The sequence below is a fragment of the Lithobates pipiens genome, unplaced genomic scaffold (assembly GCF_037356315.1).
Source record: "Lithobates pipiens isolate NorthernLeopardFrog02 unplaced genomic scaffold, aLitPip1_a1.2 Scaffold_16, whole genome shotgun sequence".
Taxonomy (NCBI): Eukaryota; Metazoa; Chordata; class Amphibia; order Anura; family Ranidae; genus Lithobates; species Lithobates pipiens.
The window spans coordinates 115266897-115290542 of NW_027507748.1; the positions used below are offsets into that span (position 1 = coordinate 115266897).

The window sequence follows — 23646 nt, forward strand, 5'->3', positions numbered from 1 at the left end:
CAAACTTTTTTTTTTTTTTTTTTTTTTTTCACAAAGTTGTCACTAAATGATATATTGCTCACGCATGCCATGGGCATATGTGAAATGACACCCCAAAATAAATTCTGCTGCTTCTCCTGAGTATGGGGATACCACATATGTGGGACTTTTTGGGAGCCTAGCCGCGTACGGGGCCCCGAAAACCAAGCACCGCCTTCAGGCTTTCTAAGGGCGTTACAGTTTTGAAGGCCATAAAATGCCAAGATGGCACAAACCCCCCCCAAATGACCCCATTTTGGAAAGTAGACACCCCTAAATTTAGGGGTACACTAGTGAGACTAGGTAATAAATGGCGGGTGCCCTGAAACTATAAAAAAATAACTAACCAACCAGCGTCACCTGTAACAGTTATATGGTGATCACTGGTGAAAGGGTTAACTAGGGGGCAATTAGGGTGCTTTATGCGGTAGTATATGGGGGTCCCTGGCGCTATAAAAAGCTGCAGCGAACCTAAATACCTACCTGCCTAACTAGCGTCACCTGTGACACTAATACAGCGATCAGAAAAACGATCGCTTATTAGGCTGGGTTCACACTGGAGCGATGCGGGAACGCCACGAATGCGCGGCGGGTTCCCGCATCGCATGCCTCCCGGCGGCAGTTCACACTGCCCTATGCGAACTGCTGGGAGTGTCAGTGAAATGTTACTGACACCCCCAGATCAGTTCGCATATCGCAGTGCGATCTGCAAACTCGGATCGCATGGTGTGAACACCCATGCGATCCGATTCTGCTGCGGGCCAAAAAAAGGGTCCCGTGCGAATTTGCGGCGGGTGCGGCGGGTGCGGCGAATGGCTGAACTCGAATCGCACAGAGATCGGATGTGATTTGCACTGCAGTGCGGTGCGAATCACATCCGTTCTCATAAACCGCTGCAATGTGAACCCAGCCTTAGTGACACTGGCGACAGGGGGTGATCACGGGGTTAAACCTTTATTGGGGGGGTTAGGGGGGTACCTTAGAACTAAAGGGGGCTAACCCTAACTGCCCTAACAGTTATTAGTCACAAATGACACCCGCCGGGTGATCAGGGGGTTAAACCTTTATTAGGTAATAAATGGCAGGTGCCCTGAAACTATAAAAAAATAACTAACCAACCAGCGTCACCTGTAACAGTTATATGGTGATCACTGGTGAAAGGGTTAACTAGGGGGCAATCAGGGGGCTTTATGCGGTAGTATATGGGGGTCCCTGGCGCTATAAAAAGCTGCGGCGAACCTAAATACCTACCTGCCTAACTAGCGTCACCTGTGACACTAATACGGCGATCAGAAAAATGATCGCTTATTAGGCTGGGTTCACACTGGAGCGATGCGGAAACGCCGCGAATCCGCGGCGGGTTCCCGCATCGCATGCCTCCCGGCGGCAGTTCACACTGCCCTATGCGAACTGCTGGGAGTGTCAGTGAAATGTTACTGACACCCCCAGATCAGTTCGCAAATCGCAGTGCGATCTGCAAACTCGGATCGCATGGTGTGAACACCCATGCGATCCGATTCTGCTGCGGGCCAAAAAAAGGGTCCCGTGCGAATTTGCGGCGGGTGCGGCGGGTGTGGCGGGTGCGGCGGGTGCGGCGAATGGCTGAACTCGAATCGCACAGAGATCGGATGTGATTTGCACTGCAGTGCGGTGCGAATCACATTCGTTCTCATAAACCGCTGCAATGTGAACCCAGCCTTAGTGACACTGGCGACGGGGGGTGATCACGGGGTTAAACCTTTATTGGGGGGGTTAGGGGGGTACATTAGAACTAAAGGGGGCTAACTCTAACTGCCCTAACAGTTATTACAGTCACAAATGACACCAATGCAAAAAAAAAAAAAAAAAAAAAAAAAATGACATTGGTGTCACTGTGACTGGGGGGCAGGGGTAATTGGGGGGGGTGATCGGGGGGTAAAGGGGGGGTGTGAGTGTGCCTGGCATGTTCTACTGTGTGTGTGAGTGTTGGTGCAACTTACTGATCCGCTCTCCTCCGTGTCGGAACGAAAAATACCGACACGGAGGAGAGAATACATCACTTCCTCTCCTGTGTTTACATTACAGGAGAGGAAGTGATGTCACCGGGGATTTCTATTCGTCGGGAGCGATCGCGAGGGGGTGGCCATGAATGAATGGCCGTCCCCTCGTCCGGGATCGCTCCCGTACGAATACCGACCGCCGCAGGCACCGGGCGGGGGCCCGATCGGGCCCCCGACCCGCGGGAGGCAAGGGACGTACATGTATGTCCTTATGCCTGCCCGTGCCATTGTACCGACGTACATCGGCGTGCGGCGGTCGGCAACTGGTTAAAGCGCAACTCCACTTTTGTTGAGAAAAAAAAACCTCTGCGTGATCTATGTACATTGCAAGGATTATAACAACCTTTGTTGCAGATTCCTACATTTTATTATTCTGAAGAAATCCATGTGTTCTCCTCTGTGCCCCTGTGCTAAGTGAGTCTTAGACCCCTTTCACACTGAGGCGGTTTTCAAGCGTTTTAGCGCTAGAAATAGCACCTGTAAAGCACCTGAAAACTGCCTCCCACTCATTTCAGTGACTTTGCACACTGGGGCGATGCTCTTGCAGGACGTTATGAAAAGTCCTGCAAGCAGCATGTCTGGGGCAGTTTGGGAGAACTATACACAGCACTTCGAAAATGCCCTGCCCATTGAAATGAATGGCCTAAAAAGGGATTTGGAAGCGCCGCAACACGGCACCTTTAACCCCCTTCTTTTTTGGCCTCTATAAGTGCCCCACTAGCGGACAAAAAGAGCAGCTTAAACAGTGGTAACGCTCGGCAGGCCCCAGTGTGATAGGGGTCTAATGGGAGTGGTTTCATAATTATCAGTCAGCTGTGGCAGCTGCAGAGCACTAATGAGGAAAGCTGCTGGGCCTGCATCCCTTTAGACGTGTTCTTAATGGAAATATCTCACCAAAAAGGACATTTGTGTTGCAGGGGATGCCTGAAATCTGACTTTTATCTTAGGCAGACTTTTGGGAAAATCGGTGAGTCAATCACACCAGCAGGAAATATTTCTGGGGAGTGGGCACTACACACTCTGTGTACAGAACAGATCCATGTAGCCATATTGCATTGCATTTATAGATAATTACTGCAGCTGCAGATTGAAAAGGAAAGGTATTTTTTAATAACATTTAATTAAAATATGACTTGTATCGCAATTGTACACGCTATATTATTTTTTCTTTATGTGCCATTTCTTTTTCCCCACAAAGTAGAGTCAACCTTTAAGTGTCTTATAAAAGAATACGTATTTTTTGTTTCTGTTCCCTTATAAAAGTATGTATGTTGATGCTGGCAATGACTGTCATGCATTCTGATCTCTGTGGCCAGAGATGATTGGCTTTCTTGATTGACTTTCTTATCCCCGATATTCAATGTGATGAACACACAGACATGGCTGCAGCTTCCGCATTGGCCCCATCAGTAGGAAGAGTTAAAGCTGACCGGAAACTGGATGTCACATGATGTGAACAGGAAGCAGAACAGCAAACACAATCCTTAATAATCAAACAGCAGAAACCGTCACAGCAACCAAAAAGTGTCATCATTGTTTTCTGTTGTTTACAGCAGACAGTCCATACATATGGATATCTTCTTATGTCTTGGAACATGACACATGCTCAGAACTAATACTGCGTAATACTTTAGGGCCAGTTTAAATTTATACATTGTGGTAATGTTTTACTGATGGATACTGCAACACACCGGCATTGACATTCATTATAAAGAACTTCAACACACTAAAACAGTAGTGGGCAAGGCATCATCAAACACGGCAATGCAACGCTAAAGCGTGACTGGGCCCTTACCATCCCAGCTAACCATAAGATCTAAACACGCTATCCAACAATACACAAACTTTCCAAGGCACCGACTAGAAACAAGTATGCAGTTCATATTTTCTCCCTGCCCTCTTAACTGAGGGCTATCTACCTCCATTCAAGAGATTTCCATTTACTAATCAGCATCTGGTTGCAGATGACGTGTCACGAAACAAAATGTATCTGGTGGCAGGCGACGTGGCAAGGGACAAAATGCATCTGGTGGCAGGCGACGTGGCAAGGGACAAAATGCATCTGGTGGCAGGCGACGTGGCAAGGGACAAAATGCATCTGGTGGCAGGCGACGTGGCAAGGGACAAAACGCATCTGGTGGCACATTACGCATGGTGAGCTGAACTATTTCATTCTATATTATAATGTAATAATAGAAATAATGCATATCAACCATGGTGTCGTGATGATTGAAGTGCTAACACCAGCCATTGCTCCGATAAATTGCCCACAAAAAGATGAATACGGTAACCCCAGTAAAATGCCAATTTTAGTCAAAAGGCCAAGACTAAAAACTTAATTGAAATTTGCTGCCAAAATTCGCACTGGGGGTCATGTTTTGTTATATCCCTGCATAGCTTAAAGCGGACCACCGGGTGTAGCCTACTTAATTCTTACTCATTGATCTAGAACACTAACTCATGGTATTTTTCATATTTTTTCCCAATACTTTAATTTTAGAATGCACACGGAAAATACAGAATATGTCCAGAGAGATAATGTGATCATACATGACATACCAATTAGCAGACCATAACTGGACTGGAACCATGAAGAACATATGAAAAGGCAACCCAGGGAGTCAGGCAAAAGTGAGTGTCTATACCCGAGTAGTGATTTGCATGGTAGATATCGTAAACAGAAGCACATAGTAAAGGTATTAGCCATAAAGAAGCACATAGAAGATAGAAGGGGGGGGAGGGGGGGGGGGTAAGGTGGGAACTGGGGAAGGGGAGGAGGGGGACCAGTCAATCCACCATCTCGGCAAACCCAAAAATGATGGTATATTTCAATTTGTATATTTTTAATGTCCCTATCCTGTATGCTTCCGTTGCATGCTTTCTTCAATTACGTCTCGCCTGTATTGAAGGATTTCTCTTGAATTTACTGTCAAAGGCCCACAAGCTGTATTGTTGTTCAAGTGTTTAACCACTTGCTGTCCACAATATAGCCAAAAGACGGCTACAGCGTGGACTTAATTTGCCGGGAGGGTATCCCTGGACGTCCTCCCATGTTAAAGCGGCCTACACGCCCCCTGCAGGGCACGCGGTGCACTTTGTCACCTTATGTCACTTTATCTGTGCCCATCAGTGCAGCCTCATCAGCGAAGTTCTTCTTTTCATTTGATTGATGGCTGCATTTAGCAAAACAAGTACCGAGTGGCTGATAAAGAGAGGGAGGGTTAAGTTGGGCTACATTGCCATATTAGATGTCTGGTTCCCAGCAAGGAAATTAATGTAGTTCCTTTCTGTGATAAAATGATTATTTCGCCAAGAAAGGCCATAGACGGTTCGAATCATGTATGGGCAGGCTGATTGTACCAAGTTGAACGATCAACTTGGGTACAACCAGCATTACGGATTTTCATGCGAGAGGGATTCCTCCATCTACACTGACTGTGTTGGAGGAATTGAGCGATTTTCTGGAAAAAAAATAAAATTAATCAATTAATCTATGGCGGGCTTTAGTTCATACAGTAGAATCTCCTTTGTCATCGCATTCCTGCTATAATGGAGGAGGACTCTGCTACAACAGACTCTGTAAAAATGCTTATGGATAACAGAAAATATAAATAGAGCAAAAGAAATGAGATTTACAAGAGTGTATGCACCAATTTTAATCTGCGATTTCACAGTGTTTGCATAAGAAAAGAAAAGCATTCTCTGAATGGTGCCTGTGCTAAGCTGCCGACCTCCCGTGTTCACGATGCATCAGGCCGGCCTTTAGGTACGGGACTCGGAAGCAAGTGGAAATCAAGTAAGTAGCAGTATCTACTACAGTGACTTCCATCTTTCAGAGGCATTAGCCAGATAGAATATATACATTGCAACATTGGTTCAAGCTGGAAAATGCAAAAATATACCATGCCTGGAGTTGTCTTTAAGGGCTAGAGTTGCCCTGAGAGGGAAATTTCAATTTTAGGAAAGAAAAAAAGCATTCCTAGAATGACTACCCCACCCTTCCTATTTACTAGTAAATGTTTATTCTACAGCTTTATAGTTACTTTATTACATATTTCACAAGTGCTAGGTTGTATAAAGTTGCCCATACATTTTATTATCCAATTTCCATGGAAGGCATTCTCCTGCATCTTAGCAATTCCACCTAGCAGCACTAGGGTCATCGGTTCAAACCCCAATCATGGCATTCCCTGGAGTTTGCATGTTCTCCCTGTGCAGGTTTCCTCTAGGTACCCTAGTTTCTTCCCACAGTCCAAAAGACATGGTAGGTTAATTGGTTCCTGCCAAAATTGGTCCTAATATGTATATGTATGAATGTGAACCTTATGTGCCGTACACGCGATCAGATTTACCGACAACAAATGTTGGATGTGAGCTTGTTGGCTGAAAGTCCGACCGTGTGTATGCTCCATCGAACATTTGTTGTAGGACTTTCCGCCAAAAATTTTGGCTAGCAGGTTCTCAAATCTTCCGCCAACAAAACTTTGTCGGAATTTCCGATCGTGTGTACACAAGTCCCACACACAAAAGTTCACGCATGCTCGGAATCAAGCAGAAGGAGCTGTACTGGCTATTGAATCATACGTCTTGTACGTCACCACGTTCCCACATTCGGAATTGTTGACCAACATTTGTGTGACTGTGTATGCATGACAAGTTGGAGCCAACTTTTGAACAAAAATCCATGGTTTTGTTGTCGGAAAGTCCGATCGTGTATAAGGGGAATTAGAATGTAAGCTACTTGAGAGCAGGGACTGATGTGAATGTACAATATATATGTAAAAGTGCTGCGTAAATTGACAGCGCTATATAATAATCTGTAATAAATAGTCAACCCAAGGCTGATTTTCTAAAGGGAAAATGCCTTTCTGGTCAATGGGAACAATAAGACATTTGTAAAGAAAAAAAGAAAAAGATAGCAACAGAGAAAGATTTTTTGAATGTGGTTAATCCAAAAACCCTTTGAACTAGAAACACACACACGTAAAACGTGCAGAAATTAATGAGTGGGAGATTCCAATCACTATGACAGGATGTTGCCACTGGCAAAGACACAACCGTGAAATTAATTATGAGCATATATTTAGTGAGTACAAATAGGGTTTTTTTTCCTCTTTGCTGAGGAATACTAGATCTCTTAATGTACATGGGACGTTTTTACAACCTCTCCTGAACGATTTAACTTGACAGATAGTAACCCACGTTTAAAACCTCAATTTTGCCACGTTTGGAATTTATTTATTTATTTTTTTCAAAATAGCCAAAAATGAAAAACGCCTGTAAACAAAACACGGCTAAACGTGAGTTACAGCGTTTAGCGCTTGAAATGCCTCTAAACCCATTTTTTTTTTGCATTCCAAAAAAAAGTGTCTAAACTCAACTGCCTAGAAAGGACTAAACACGACCCTGTGTACATGTAGTGATAAGGTAACAGAGGAGAGTTCAGGGGCAGTTGAAAACAATGCCCAATGGCTCCTAAACCTCCGTTTACCATCAGCAGTGTACATGAGGTCTTAGTGCCCGTTCACACAGGGGCGACGCGACTTGCAGCGCGACTCACAGACGCGACCTGCACACGACTTCAGCGCCGACTTGCAAAATGACTTCTGTATAGAAGTCAATGCAAGTCGCCTGAAGTCGCCCCAAAAATAGTACAGGAACCTTTTTCTAAGTCGGAGCGACTTGAGTCGCTCCTATTAGAACGGTTCCATAGTACAGAACGGAGCGCGACTTGTCAGGCGGCTAAGTCGCCTGACAAGTCGCGGTAGTGTGAACGGGCACTTACTGTAGGAGCACGAGGCCTTTTGACACGCTACATTTTATCATCAATGAAAATTTATAGGCGTGTAATCTTTCAGTACTGAAGATTTTATCACTGGGTTTAAACTTGCCATAAACTAGTGACATTTCATAAAAAAATTAATTGTAGGAACATTTTAATTGTTAGTGGGGTAAAATGAACATTCGCTTTTGACTGCAGTGACAAGAAAATTAGGAGGATGGAGGTTTTCTTTTAAACAAAAGTATTTTTAACAGCGTAGTTTGTCTTCACTTCAGTCTATTCACTTTGAAATCGATTAAGGCAAAAGTTTGTTAAAGTACTTTAAAACAACATTCACTATCTCATGAGAATTTTCATACGAATGTTTATGTGAAAATCTACGATTGTGTATGGCCAAGTCTAAAGCCTCGTACACACTGTACGATTGTTGGCCAACCGAGCGTCTGATTTTTGTCAAAAGGGCGTGTGCCAGGATCATGTCTTGCATACTAACGGTACACAATTGTCGTGCCATAAACACAAACGTAGTGACGTACTACGAGGAATTTCAGCTCTTGAGCGCCACCCTTTGGGCCCCTTCTGCCAATTTCGTGTTTGGTGAGCACTGATTCCGAGCATGCATGTTTGTACTTTTGACTTGTGCGACAGATTTGTGTACTGACCAATACAAAAATCTGACATCAAACAGCTGTCTGCCAAAATTTACTAGTCTGTCATCCATGTTGGCAGAAAATTGGACAACAATTGTCAAAAGGAGCGTACTAACGGTAAGATTTAAAGTGATATTAAAGGATTTTTTAAATTTTTTTTTATAACAACAAACATGTCATACTTATCGCCACTGTGCAGCTCGTTATGCACAGAGTGGCCCTGAACATCCATTTCTGGGGTCCCTAGGCGGCTCTTCCCCAAATTAGATAACCCCCATGGAGAAGCGCTCTCCCAAGGGGATTACCTTGCGAGCGCGCTCCCAAGTCCAGCATTCAGCATCCACAGAAGCTGAATGCAAGACTCGGCCCCGCCCCCCGCATCATTGGATTTGAGTGACAGCAGCAGGAGCCAATGGCTATGCTGCTATCAATCTATCCAATCAAGAGCTGGGAACCCGTGGAGAGAGAGATGACGGGGACGTGCCAACTGAAATTCAGGGCTCAGGTAAGTAAAATGGGGGGACTAGGGGGCCGGTGAGTGCAAGGTGTTTTTTCACCTTAATGCATAGGTTGCATTAAGGTGAAAAAATTAGCCTTTACAACCCCTTTTAGGACAACAGTCTGTCAACAGACAATTCCCTGCCAACAATCGAACTGTGTGTATGTGGCTTTAATCTAACCTTCTATGATCAGAACTTTCATCAGATGCTAAAAAGCATCCAACAGCAAGTCCAATCACATTGCATTCCTCAATTAAATTAGGGCCCTTTAACACGGGCTGTCTGATCAGGTCCGCATGTCAGTTTTTCAGGCAAACCTGATTGGACCATCCATTCACCTCTATGGAGCAGCAGATGTCAGCGGTGACATCTGCCATTATCCGATCCTTTTTGCAAAATCCAGGACGGATGGTGGTCCTATTTTCCATCCACCTGGCGGATCGGATGAAAGCGGACAGACGGTCCTTTTTCACTCGATCTTAGCATAGAGCAAACCGAGACTGTGTCCGTCTTCGCTCTGCACAGTGAGCCGAGATGGGCCTGTCATTCGCCTGCTCAGCAGGGATCAGCTAAGCGAGTCCATCAAATGTAGGCGCCCATGTGAACGGGGCCTAACGGGCCTGGAAAAAAAAAATTCAGCCCAGTTACATAAACCAAGTTAATTTAAAACTTGGTAAAGCTCAACATTTTGTCTAAACAGGAGCGCTCTTTAAAGAAAACCTGTCATAAGCAAAATCATAGTTTGTTATACTTGTTCCCTGGCTATCTTGCTGAGCCACCGCTCTCTTGGGCAAGTGCGCACCCAACGAAATTAAAGTTTTAGAAAGGCGGTGAAATGGAATGCATCTACATTCACCAATCAGAGGTCAGCTCTCAAACAATATCAATACAGCACACTGAAATCTAGTTGTTAAAGAGTTAAGCCTGGCGTTTACCTGCACAGGGACAAACATTCCATGAATTCCTGTGCAGGCAGTCCTATTGCTGTCAACTTGGACACGGTGGCTACACAGACATGTTCCCAATGTGAGGTCTGTCCGGGTGCATGGATGTCATACTGGGAGCAGTGGCTGGGGATCCTCATGCAGGTAAACATTACTTGCTGTACTTTGTACATCTCCAAAGCTCTTTGTGTATACATATTAAATAGTATGAAATCATTTTATCAGTATTTACCCAACTCACTCATTCCATCACTCTGGCCATTAATTACATAAAGGCTGGTGTATATGAGGGTATCTATAGTGGGCAGCCTTTGTCTGCCTTATTAGTAAAACATGAAACTGTACTACATCTAAGGCCGCGTACACACGCGGGGACTGTTCGCCCAACTTTGTCCGTCAAACAGTTTCGGCAAACAGTCCGCTCAAAATTAGCATGGACGGACATGGCCACACACGACGAACGAACAGTTTGCTGAAACCGTGCGCGATGACGTGAACGGCACGTACGACGGGACGAAAAATACGACGTCCTATACACTGCATTATAACTTTCGGCGTGTAAATCCTTTCTGAGCATGCGCGGAACTTAGTTTGACGAACAAGCCTACACACGGGCGGACTGTTCGCTCAAACAAGGTTTCAGCGGACAGTTTTACGGAATTTCCGAAAAACCTTGTTCGTCAAACTGTCCGCTGAAACTGTCCGCTGAAAGCCCACACACGAGCGGACTGTCCGCCCAAACACTGTTCAGCGGACAAAGTTGGGCGAACAGTCCGCGCGTGTGTACGCGGCCTAATATACAACATACACAGGTTTCTGTGTCCTACGTCTATAATTATTATTATGCCACTGGCACAACCATGGCTGTAGACATGAACAAGGTACAAGTTTTCATATAATAGGGCTACATTTTACAACCGGACACAGTACTAGAGCCAGTGTCAAAACAGGATACATGGGACCAGGTAGAAGTATTATTATTAAAGTGGTTGTAAAATAAAATGTTTGTTTTTATAAAGTAAAGGTTTCCTCTTTAATTGTACCTACAGGTAAGCCTATGGTATGGCTTACCTGTAGGCGCTGGAAATAACTCCTAAACTTGCATAGTTTAGGAGATATTTACTATATACGCTGCCGCTGATATCTTTGGTGCATGCAAACTGACATCCTGGCTCTGGCCAATCACAGCGCCGAAGCCTGCGAACCTGGAAGTAACTCCAGGAAAGATGTCAGCTGTGTGAGCGGAGTCAGGGCTGGTGCAAGGATTTTTGACACCCTAGGCGAGACTCCATTTTGAAGCCCCCCCCCTTGGTTCCACCCCGACTCCACCCCCTTTGCTCTGCCCATGTATACCCCACCTTTTTAATGAAGCGCCCATCAAATGCAGCCTACCAGCGCCCATCAATGAATGTTTGCTTGTTTCCATTCATTTGGGAGTCGGGACACAGACAGTGTCCTCCACCGCCTCTGCGCCTCTGACACTATGTGCGAAGGGAGCGGCTGCTACATGATAATGCTGAGACTTAGTTGCTTGCTGCAGAGAGAAGAGAATAGGAACACCAGTGGCCGGGCGTCCTAGGCTGCTACTTAGTTTGCCTAGTGGTAGCACCGGCCATGAGCGGCGTGTGGGTAGCACTGGAGGGCATCGTTCTAAGGTAAGCATTTCATAATGAGCTAGTATGCAATGCATACTAGCTCGATATGCCTTTGTCTTGCAGGTTTGGGTTTTTTTGGGGGATTTTTTTTCTTCTGAGGTTTACAACCTGTTTAATAAAATAAAAAGAAGGTATACTTAACTGCTCTGTGTAATGGTATTGCACAGGGCTGCTCCTGACCTCCTCTTCTTGAGTCCCCTGCCGGAGCTGTCTGCTCCCAGTGTAGCCTCTAAATCCAGGAAGAGAGGAGTGCGAGGCTGCATAAGGGAGAAGTACTGGATCGAGAGACGACTCATGTAGGTGTTTTTGGGTGGGGGACCACATGTTATTTGTGGTATGAATCCACTGGCCAGCTTTGCAGCCTATAGCCTGCAGTGCGGATCGAGTGGGGAAAATCCAACAAGGTGATTGTACAAAAGTCGATCGGAAGATCAACTTCTATACAAGCTTCCTGCTCATATATAGATTGAAATTTGTCTGGCCCCTGCTGAACCGTCCAAATTTCGATCCATGTATAGCCAGCTTTGGGAGAGCCTTGATCCATTTTGTAGAATACCTGCCCTCTGTCATTCAACTGTCACTGACAGAACTTCAAAAAGCAGCAGAGGCTCTGGCATTTGACAGAACAATAATATAGGCTTTGGAAAGAAAAGGGCAGGCTTACCTTCTACTTGGACAGCCTGGGCCCACTAAACTATGACAGATTCAGTGAACCTGTGTTTGATATGGCAGGGGAAAGCAACAGGATCACTCCTTTGTGCAACTGGGGTCGGGAGATGGAGGGTGAGGGTTATTACAGGCTCAGTTTTAGTACAACAGTGTGATCCATCCTTTAATAAAAAAACATAACACAGGCTGTTCCATTTTAGAAATACATTGATTGTTCATTCTTTATCTCCAAACCTGCCGAAGCAGCAGAATAGAAAACCTCTGACTCCGCTTATTTAAAAATGTGGTATGAAGCCCGGCAGTGAGAAAAGTATTTTGGATATACAGACAGTTCTAAATGTGCACCTGCCTTTTCCCCAACAGATTTCATTACTGGTCAATCCTGCAGCGCGGTTGCTAATGCGTAAAGTCCTCAGGAGACCACTTTCCTCCCTCTACTCATGTTAAACTCTGATACTCCTAAATGGAGGTGCTTAAAGAGGTTATATACCCGCACAAAAAAAACCTGTAAAGCAAAAAGGCATAATGAGCTAACATGCACGCATACTAGCTCATTATGAAATACTTACCTTAGAACGAGGTGTCGGCATCTGATTCCGGTCACTGCCGAGGGAGCTGACATTCTCCCCTCAGCGTGTCTTCCGAGTTCGCGGCTCCGGCGCTGTGAGCGGGGAGTCTTCTTTCCGACCTTCAGAGCGCATGCACACTGACGTCAGCGGCTGCATGCAAAGTGGATATCCCCTAAACCGTACAGGTTTAGGCAATATTCATTTAACCTAAAGGTAAGCCTTATTATAGGCTTACCAGTAGGTAAAAATGTAATATAAGTGTATACAACCACTTTAAAGTAGAACTATAGGCCAAACTTATTTTCTCCCTATTTTGGATAGAGTAAGGGAAGGTTATAATCCCTGTTAAATTATTTTTTATTTTTTGGCCATCTGTGAGATTTCCCTTCACTTCCTGTCCAACAACCAAAACAGGAAATGAGAGGAAACCCCTACAAATTAGGGGAATTGCTTGGGCCCCCCTAAGTCACCAGAACTAGTGCCACCATTGTAAGATTTCCCCTCTAAGACTTTTCCGGGGGCACCCCAAAACTTTTACTGTCACTTTGAATAAAAATGGTAAATAGGAGAGGGTGAATTTCCTTAATGGGGCACAGACAGCAATAAAAAACCTAATAAGGGTTCTAATCACACACCACTCTATCCAAAAAATAAAAAAGTTTTGCCTTTAGTTATACTATAATGACACAGTGGCAAACCCATATATCTCCCCTGGATGAGGAGGATTGAGATAAATACCTTGAACACTGCTCTAGACTCTAAACTTGATTTACTAAAACTGGAGTGCACAAAATTTGGTGCAGCTATGCAGAGTAGCCAATCATCTGCTAAGGATGAGCTCAGGCATGTTCGCAACTCCACGTGCCTGCACCCAGCAGAAAGCCGACACTCTGTAGCACTAATCACAGGTAGTGAGACATTTCCCAATCTGTGCAGCTGCGGTTTAGGAAAGGTCTCACTGCCTGTGATTAGCGCTGCAGAGTGTCAGCTTTCTAGTCGGGGGGTGGCACGTGGAGTTGTGAACGTGCCTGAGCTCATTCTTACTGCCAACATTAAAGATGAAGTAAACCCTGATAAGTTTTACTTCCTCTTTTGCTTCCTGCAAATTAAAAGCATAATGGGCTAGTATGCATCACATACTAGCTCATTATGCATTATGTGACACTTACCTGCAAATGAAGCCTGCGCTGTCCCCTGTGCAGGCCGCCTCCATCTTCGCCCCTCTTCCTGCTGGGGCCGTGGGCTCCGGCTCTGACTGGCTGGAGACGCGCGACTCCCACGTCAGTCACGGGACTTGCGAGTAAAGAAACGGCGCAGAGGTCCTTTTCTTCACAGTGCATGCGCCAATGACATCATCAGCGCACTACAAGGGAAATATCTCCTAAAGGACACACGTTTAGGAGATATTTCCACTACCTATAGGTAAGCCTTATTCTAGGCTTATCTATAGGTAAAAGTCACACAAAAGGGTTTACAAGTACTTTATGCTTGGATAGATTAACCTGAAAGTTGATTGGTTTCTATGCAGAGCTGCACTAAATTTTGCACCCTCTAGTTGTAGTAAATTAACCCCATTTGGTCTACAAAAAACGACATGATTGACACTAGTTCATACATACATTATACTCTAAAAAAAAACCTGCACAGGATCTACCCTTCACATGCCCTAGATATCACACACAAAATGTAAAGGTATGTCCTATGTTCCAGACATATCTTATGGTTATGCCTGCACAATCACCAGCCACTTTATTGGGTACACCTGTTAAATTGCGTAGTAACGTAAATTGCTAATCAGCCAATCACATGGCAACAACTCAATGCATTTAGGCATCTAGATGTGGTGAAGACAACTTGCTGAAGTTCAAATCGAGCATCAGAATGGGGAAGAAGCCAAGGTTCACACTGACTGTGGGTTAGAATTTGTGTGAGTTCAGCTGAATTTCAAACCGGTGTTCTGCCGTATACTGTCCGGCCATGAAATAGTGTCCGTCCCGCACTGCGCATGCGCAGTATGGAGCAGACGAAGCTTCGGAAAATTTACGAAGCTGAATGGCGCCTGCGCCGTGAGTGGAGGTGGTAGCCCCACCATCCAAGCGGACATAGGGTTGTGAGTATTAAAGGGCCCCTCGCGGGCAAGCTTCGCTCGCCACTCTTTGGGCTCGGCCTCGCTGCGCTCGGCTATTTTTTATTCCTACTCTATGTCCACTTGGATAGTGGGGATAGAACCTGGACTCACGGCGCAGGCGCCGTTCATCCTCGGCAATTTTCGGAATCTGTGTTGCTGTGTACTGCGCATGCGCAGTACACAGCGAACATTATCCGATGAAGGACGTTATTAGACAAGACATCGGCACTGCAGTACGTCTTTGGGGGCGATCTGACAGACACCCTTGTGGGTTCATGCACAGATGTCTATTCAAATTGCCCCCAAAGTCGCCAAAAGTAGTACAGGAACTACTTTTTGAGAATCAGTGCAGCGCCGCAAAGTCGCCGTTGCACTGATTCAGGCAATACCCGCCTATGTGAACATGGGCAAAAGGGGATTTAAGTGACTTTGAACATGACATAGTTGTTGGTGCCAGACGGGTAGGTCTGAGTATTTCAAAAACTGCTGATCTACTGGGATTTTCACGCACAACCATTTCTAGGGTTTGCAGAGAATGGTCCGCAAAAGAGAAAATATCCAGTGAGCGGCAGTTGTGTGGAGGAAAATGCCTTGCTGATGTCAGAAGGTAGGATCAGAATTTGGTGTAAACATGAAAGCATGGGTCCATCTTGCTTTGTATGAATGGTTCAGGCTGGTGGTGATGGTTTAATGGTGTAGGAGATATTTTCTTGCCATGCTTTGAGCCCCTTAGTACCAATTTAGCATTGTTTAAATTCCATGACCTACCGGAGTATTGTTGCTGACCATGTCCATCCCTTTAGGACTACGGTGTATCCATCTTCTGATGGCTCCTTCCAGCAGGATAACGCACCAAGTAACAAAGCTCAAATTATCTCAAACTGGTTTCTAGATCATGACAATGAGGTTACTGTACTCCACAGTCACCAGATCTCAATCCAATAGAGCACCTTTGGGATGTGGTGGAAGGGGAGATTCGCATCATGGATGTACAGCCGACAATTCTGCAGCGACTACATGATGCTATCATGTGGTCCACTACTATGGACCAAAATCTCTGAGCAATGTTTCCAACACCTTGTTGAATCTGTGTCATTTAACGCAATTCTGAAGGCAAAAGGGGTTCCCAACCTGGTACTAGCAAGGTGTACCTAATAAAGTGGCCGGTGAGTGTGTGTGCGTGATAGAGAGAATATATATATATATATATATATATATATATATATATATATATATATATATATATATATATATATATATATATATATATATATATATAATTGGTCAGAGGTATTTTGGGTGATCAATTGTAGAATGCTACTTGCCCTACAACCAAATACTTCTTTTGTATTGCTGCCTGTGATACGCAGTATCCTCTGACACTAATGATATTATAGCTGTTGTGCGATGCTCATTTAAAAATTCTCATTCGATGGAGATCCCAACAGCCATCCCAACTGTCCCTTCATGGGAATCTATTGTTACTTCAGTATTAGCCTTGTACAACTAAAGCCAATTCCAACTTATGGACCATGTTACACCTGGGACTAATGGGACACCGACAGCCCCCCCCCCCATGTAGGGGTTTTCTGGTCAACAGCTACTGTCACTTTTGACATTTGCGGGGTTGTGCGAGGCTCTGTAAATGAACTACAAGTCCTGCCTGCCACCAAACTCATAGTCCATTGACCCTCCAGCTCCCTAACAAAGTCCCTACCTCGGTACGGACATAGAGCTGGAGGAAGAGTCTACAGGGGCCTGGCATTGTACCCACCAGCCAGTCATCGCAGTTGCAATGCATTGAAGACTGAATTGCAAAAATAAATACACTTTTTGCTGCAAAAATATGTGCATTTACTATTTCTTGTAAAAGGTGGACATCGCTTTTTAACACATAGGAACAGAAACATATAGATCCTTTTTCTGTATTTCAATGTACTGTATTGCTGTGTACAAATAGCCACACTGACATATTACAAAAAGAAAAATAACAGGCACCTGCCTACCTACTGTAAACATGAGTTCACAAGTCGGAACAGATTTCCTATATTGTGGTAATCTTGGCATGGCAGTGCAGAACCCCACCCATAGTGTTGAGATTGTGTGATTTTATCACCCATTACTTGGCTGCCAAGTCACAGTAGGGCCGGGTTACAGCACGCGGTGTCACTCCCCTCCTGATCCTCTCTCCTGGCTCCCAAGGTGTGACTGCTTTATGTACTGCTTCAGATTCCTACTATGAGCACAGGCCTATGCAAAACTATCTCAGGGACACGTCTGATGTCTGTATGGTGGTGACTTCTATGGTACCTAGGACGCCGGGCCCTCCGTGGTCCTAGGACGCCGGACCCTCCGTGGTCCTAGGACGCCGGACCCTCCGTGGTCCTAGGACGCCGGACCCTCCGTGGTCCTAGGACGCCGGACCCTCCGTGGTCCTAGGACGTGGGGAGGGACCCTCTGTGATGCTAGGACGCGGGACCCTCCATGATCAATATCCTGCAACCAAACAATTCTATGATTACATACTGACCTAAAAAGGAGAACTACTTTTTTGGCCAAATTCGTTTTCTTTTTAGGACTCAAATACATATGCAATTTAAATACACTGCAGACACAAGAGGAAATGGTTAGGGAACAGCTAACAGTCATTGAAAATCTGAAAATGTACAGCTGTGCTGCAAAGCTAGCCATATACGATACAATCTAATTATACAATCATCTCCTTTAGATTTACTTAAACTGTTATGTGCAAACAGACCTAAGCAAATTCAGTTTTAACAAATGAGGCAGGCCCCTTGAATTACATAGTTGATGGTGGAGCAAAAAAATAAATAAAAAATTGAAGCAGAGGTAGGCAATCTTACAGAGGTGGAAATCTACCTAAACAACATGGGAGAAGTCAAAGGCGACCGGGCAGTGTTGCCTCCACACATCTGGCTTAAAACTCTAATTGCCGTACTAACGTGTCACAATTGCATGCATTGCACAGCAATCATAGGTTTAAATCAGGTAGTGAGGAGGCAACATATCGCCTCCCCACCCCCTGTCAAACACACTCAGATCGCTTTTCAGAGGAGCAGAAGTGCCTGCTGCACCTGTGAATGAGCCCTTCGCTGCATTTGTCAGCACCACCCTTAGGGCTCATTCACACATGAAGTTAGGGGGTGGTAAAATCCTGTGGTTGAGTCACAGTTCTACTGTCCCCCTATCCCTACCCCCTTTAACTACTGAGGCAGCAGACAAAGGTGTAAACCCTCTGTTGCTTTTAGTGGGTGCTAACACCTACCAATCACGACCCATTCAAGTAAATGGGTTCACACTGTACTTTACAACTGCATGCTTCTATGGGGTCCAAGGGGTTAAAGCAGGTGGTGAAAAAGCAACACAGCACCGCCTGCTTTAACCCCTTGTTTGATGTACTGCACAAGGCTGCAGAGTGGCCTCACCCACTTGAATGGGTCATGGTTGGCAGGTGCTACATCCCCCAATGATGAAAGGGTGTAGAACTCCTGCTGCAACTGTGACATGGGGCTCTAGCTTTCTACTACAGCTCCAACTTTCTAAGTAGTCCTTCTGCATTGCATTCTGTTAGATGCTCTGGAATAGCGGGTCAGAAAGCCCAGACCGCGATCTACTGGTAGATCGCAATCTACAGGTTGCTGACCCCCTGCTTTAAAGTATATGTGAACCCTTACCCTGTAAAGAAATCCATTCAGTTTGAAAAAGAAATGAAAGACGAAACCTCAAAGGTTTCTTGCAGTAGCGTAAACTAGGAGAATTTTTGAAACTCGGATGAAGAGTCACATACGGGTTCTGCTCTTTATAAACAGACCACATGGCTCTCATCAGAGTAATGAAATAAGAGCGTAGTTGCAGGGCAGCAAATACAATTACTGGATTTACAACCACTTTCTGAAGGAATACCTATGACGTGGTGATATTGAATACCAAGTCACCTGCAGGCATGTATACTCATCGGTCAAACCCATAGTAATTATAGGAGGCAGGGCAATTCCTTCTTCTTTAGCATTCTTCTTATTTAGACAGCCATTGCTCAACAAAACGGTTGCAGGTTCTTGCACAGAACATTCACAATCTACTGTAAGCAGTAATGTGGCCTGTGACCATACTTCTGCTCAGAAGTATGAAAATAATGGTGAAATAATGTTTCCATTAATTTTCCAGCGTAATAAGTTACACTACTAACTGTAGCATATGACAGCTTTTCACAAAATCTTACAGCTAAGCCAACACCAACTAAACAGCCATCATAAATAACTGAAGTAGTAAAGTTTGCTTAGCAGAAGCTTTCTTAATTAGGCAAATAACTCAAGCTCAAGTAGAATATAATATAGTGAAATCTTCCAGGCCTACAGAGCTCAATTAGTTAATAACAAGAGCACATGTCAAGGGTTATTATATGATTTTCATCATGTGGTGAATCTTTCAACCTTTTACTTCATTAGCTATCCTTCCACAGAGCTAGACCAGCGTTTCACAAACCTGTACAACAGTTCACGTTGATATCCACATAGGCCGACCATAGACTTTGTTATCGAATCTCAACCGATGAGTATCAACCGGTTCGAATCTCAACCAGTTCAGCAGGAAGCGGCTGAGATTCAAACGATGTGCGGGCATGCTGATGAACCAAGTTGATAGAATGATCGACTATACGCATGATGGATTTTACATGCGTATAGCTGCTAGAAATAATCACCGTCTTCTCCTGGCAGGGGAGAATACAATGGCTCGGCGGGAGGGATTCCCCTTTCAACTACAATGGCTGTGCTGATGGTGGAATTGAGCAAATTTCTCCTCTATGTATGGCCTAGCTAAGATAGCAAAGTCACAATTGCCAGACCTTAGGTAGGCCTTACATGGAGCAATTTTTTTATTTATTTTTTTGCAAGCACTGATAATGCTGCCCCTGCCAGGATCTACGTCAGCCGCTAGCTATAATCCATGGAAATTCCAGCAGGTTGGTTGTACCCAAGTTGATCGATCAATCAACTTGGTACATTCAGTCTGCCCACACATGGTTTGAATGGACTACGTCAGCCGCTAGCTATAATCCATGGAAATTCCGGCAGGTTGGTTGTACCCAAGTTGATCGATCAATCAACTTGGTACATTCAGTCTGCCCACACATGGTTTGAATCGTCCATTCAAACCGTCTATTACCAGCCTTAGGTACAGGTTTTTGTAAAGTTAACTGCAAAGTCTGCATTGTTGGTAAGACTTGAGGACTGCTTTCAGAGTCCTTAGGTTAGAGCAATCTTTCTCAACCATTTCACAACAGAGGAACCCTTAAAGGATTTCCATGTCTCAGAGCCTGTTAAAACCAGCTCATTGGTGGTTAGTTGGAAGAATGCCCTCTAACAGGGGTGGTCTGAATGTCACCCTGACAGCTATAAAGTCCCCTGGCGCTATCAGTGCCATTGGCTCCAGAAATCTGCACTATTCTACCACCAGTTGAGAATGGTTGGATTGTAGATCCATTGACAGTGGAAATGGCATGTAATGATGTCCATTACATTGTCTTCTGTGCCGATGATGTAGTCTTAAAAGCCACAGCGCCAGTAAACTTTGGCCTCCTGCACTCTACTCTGCAGCCAGCCAGAATTAGTTGTTGGCTCCACAGAAGTCTATGGGGATTTCACCAAAGACTGGCCGACTGCAGAGTGGTGTGGAGGAGATGGAGTTGTTATGGTACTGCAATACAGAGTATGGAGGTAACCTTTCTGGACTTTAGTGTTCCTAGAGAACTTATTTAAAATGCATCTACTTCTATTTTTTTTTTTTAAAGCCTTTACATTTACAAACTAGATTGAGTATATATTAAATCCCTGTTCACACCTTTGCGTTCAATTATAGAATGTATGACTCGAGTATAAGCCGAGATTTTCAGCCTCTTTTTTGAGGCTGAAAGTGCCCCCCTCGGCTTATACTCGAGTCATCGCTGTCTGCCCGCTCGATCAGCGTGTCGAGCAGACAGACAGCGGCCATTCTGATTCAAAAGCCGCGCCTCCGGCTCCCCCTTCGCCTGTGATAGGCGGAACACTGAATTTCCCAGCAGCCTGTGTTCCGCCTATCACGGACTTCGTATCATCCTCGTACTACGGACGAGGATGATACGACGTCTGTGATAGGCGGAACACAGGCTGCTGGGAAATTCAGTGTTCCGCCTATCACAGGCGAAGGCGGCGGCGCAGCTTTTGAATTTTACAATGGCCGCCGACGAACGAAGAGGGCACGGGACGGAGGCAAGGCACAGGACGGCACGGCACGGGACGGGACGGGACGGGACCGGAGGCAAGGCATGGCGGCGAGGCACGGCGGCGAGGCACGGAGGCAAGGAGGCTCGGCACGGGACGGAGGCTCGGGACAAAGGCTCAGGACACAGGTAGGCTGGACACACACACACACACACACACACACACACAGGGATGGATGGATGGATGGAGACACACACACACAGGGATGGATGGACGGACACACAGGGATGGACGGACACACAGGGATGGACGGACACACAGGGATGGACGGACACACACACAGGGATGGACAGGCATGTCTTACCCTCGGCTTATACACGAGTCAATAAGTTTGCCAGTTTTTTTGGGGGTAAATTGGGGGCCTCGGCTTATATTCGGGTCGGCCTATACTCGAGTATATACGGTATGTATGGAAGAACACCTTAGAAAATTCCCAGTTGCGTTGTCCCTGATAAGAGGTGCCCTGAGAGAATACTATGTACTGCATATCTATAAGGCTGAACATTGACAGTCAGCATGACCTAAAGTTTTCAACAACAGAAATGAGAACTGAGAATTTATGTTTTGCAACCATGTTTGTCGACTTGTTTTCAGTAATGACAAAAAACACATTTAAAACACTTACAGTGAATTACCGGAACCTTTAACAAGCCATATTATGTCCTATAAAAGGATAATTCTAAAACATTCCCTTTAAGTGATTCGTAAGATGAAAGGAGGTTCCCCTTAGTTCCTCTGAACTTACCTTGGGGGTTTCTGAAAAACTAGATGGCCCATCAGGACTTGTAGGAGTCCTGCACTCTAAGTCGTCTAAAAAAAAGACATCCTCATCATCCAGTACCCGGTCCAAAAAGCTGATGGCCTCCTCTTCCGCCTCCACTCCTGGTATGATAGTTGGCTGAGTGTTCTCCATAATGTTCTATGCCCAATTTCTCCAGCCCAGGAAGACCAGCAGGTACAGGTCATGCTTGTCTCCTGCACATTTTCCCTGGCAAAGCTAGAGGAGCAACGCTGAATATCTTTCGCCACAAATCTGCCAAGGCCCTTCCTAATGTCAGGAGCACCTATTTGCTCCCATCATTTCGTCTGTGTGTCTTTAGTCTTCAGTGCTGTTGTAATTTCACTTCTAGCAAGATGAAAGGAGGGGGAGCTGGAAAATTTTCTATCACTTCCTCAAAGCCTCTTCCTTTTTTTTTTTTCTCTGTATTCTTCGTCTGCTTCAGTTAACCCTATGCAGCACCAGTGCAGCGTTCACCATGCCCCGTGTCACAGCTGAGGCTTTTCTGCTGATATCGGCTTGTCTTGCTCATTGAACTTTCCCTGCTGTGTTTGAACTGGCTTCACAGCACACACAGGAAATGCTGTCTTGTTGGGCAGGCCTACACAGGCGGGGCTGCTGCTGATGTTTCTTCATCGGGTTGCCAGTAACCCCTCATATCCCACAGACTGCTGTGAAAGGAAACAAATGCATGATCCCAATGCATGAAGCAGTTGCATGATGAGACTTACTGGGAGTTGTAGTGCCTCAGCAGCTAGTGGACCATAGATATGTTACCCTGTAACAATATAGCATTATTTTTCTTATTCAGATGACATAGGCAGGGATAACCAGATAATGAGCTAATGTCATTTCCCTTCCCATATTAGCAGAAAAGAAACAAAGCACAAGGGGCCATGTGTATCAAATGACAGCAAACAGATTTATATTCCCATTTGCATCATTGCTCAGTCTCGAATTCTGATTGGTGCACAATTTTAGATTGTTAAAAGAAAATATAAATGCAAAATTGAGTGATAATTACGACAACAGATAAACAACAACATTTGCAGAGCTGTCCAGTGCTGATCCAAAGTTCATTCAGGATTCATAAGGATTTTTTATTTTTAGTCTAAAATCAACAGGTAAAAACATGTCCCTTCTCATCTACTAGAGGGACTATGACCATGTCTCCATGTTAATATCCACCAAGAGAGGCTTCAGTACCTGGGAGGTGCTGCATGAAGTTGGGACACCTCCTCAAAACACCAGCCAGGTGCTGATCGGTACTAGGTTCTGCTAGATCACTTGTGTTCCAATTAAAGTTGTGAGGGATTGAGAAGGGACAGAGTATTAGAAACTCGCTATGCTACCTGATGCCAAAAAAAAAAGATAAAAATATAGTTTGAAAATATTATTCTAAAATCGCTCTCACTCTTGGGTTTATGTTTATATAGTCCCAGAATTCAGGAATCTCCATAAAGCAATAAGGTCCGTTTACACCCGGCTGTCCTCCAATCCGATCAGCCGGACATCCTTAGGTTACCTTTTTTTGCAAAATTATTACATGTACTTCTAAAGAGCCATTCATTTACACATCACTTTTCGGATTAAGCACATTCAAAAAAAAAATCTCTCTCTATTGCTAACTAGTTTT

At 44.9% G+C, this 23646-nt stretch overlaps 1 protein-coding gene across 4 annotated transcripts in view; it reads right to left on the reverse strand.

The window, feature by feature from the left end:
• ABR (ABR activator of RhoGEF and GTPase) overlaps nucleotides 1-23646 on the reverse strand; it is a 608507-nt gene that overhangs the window by 302485 nt on the left and 282376 nt on the right. Inside the window, exon 1 of one of the 4 annotated variants that reach the window (XM_077480321.1) lies at nucleotides 21978-22572. The exons of the other annotated variants lie outside the window; for them this stretch is intronic. Within the exon in view, the coding sequence (XP_077336447.1) occupies nucleotides 21978-22145 (168 nt within the window). The 5' untranslated portion in view covers nucleotides 22146-22572. Of the gene's footprint in view, nucleotides 1-21977; nucleotides 22573-23646 lie in introns of those variants that run through there. 4 annotated transcript variants of the gene reach the window in all.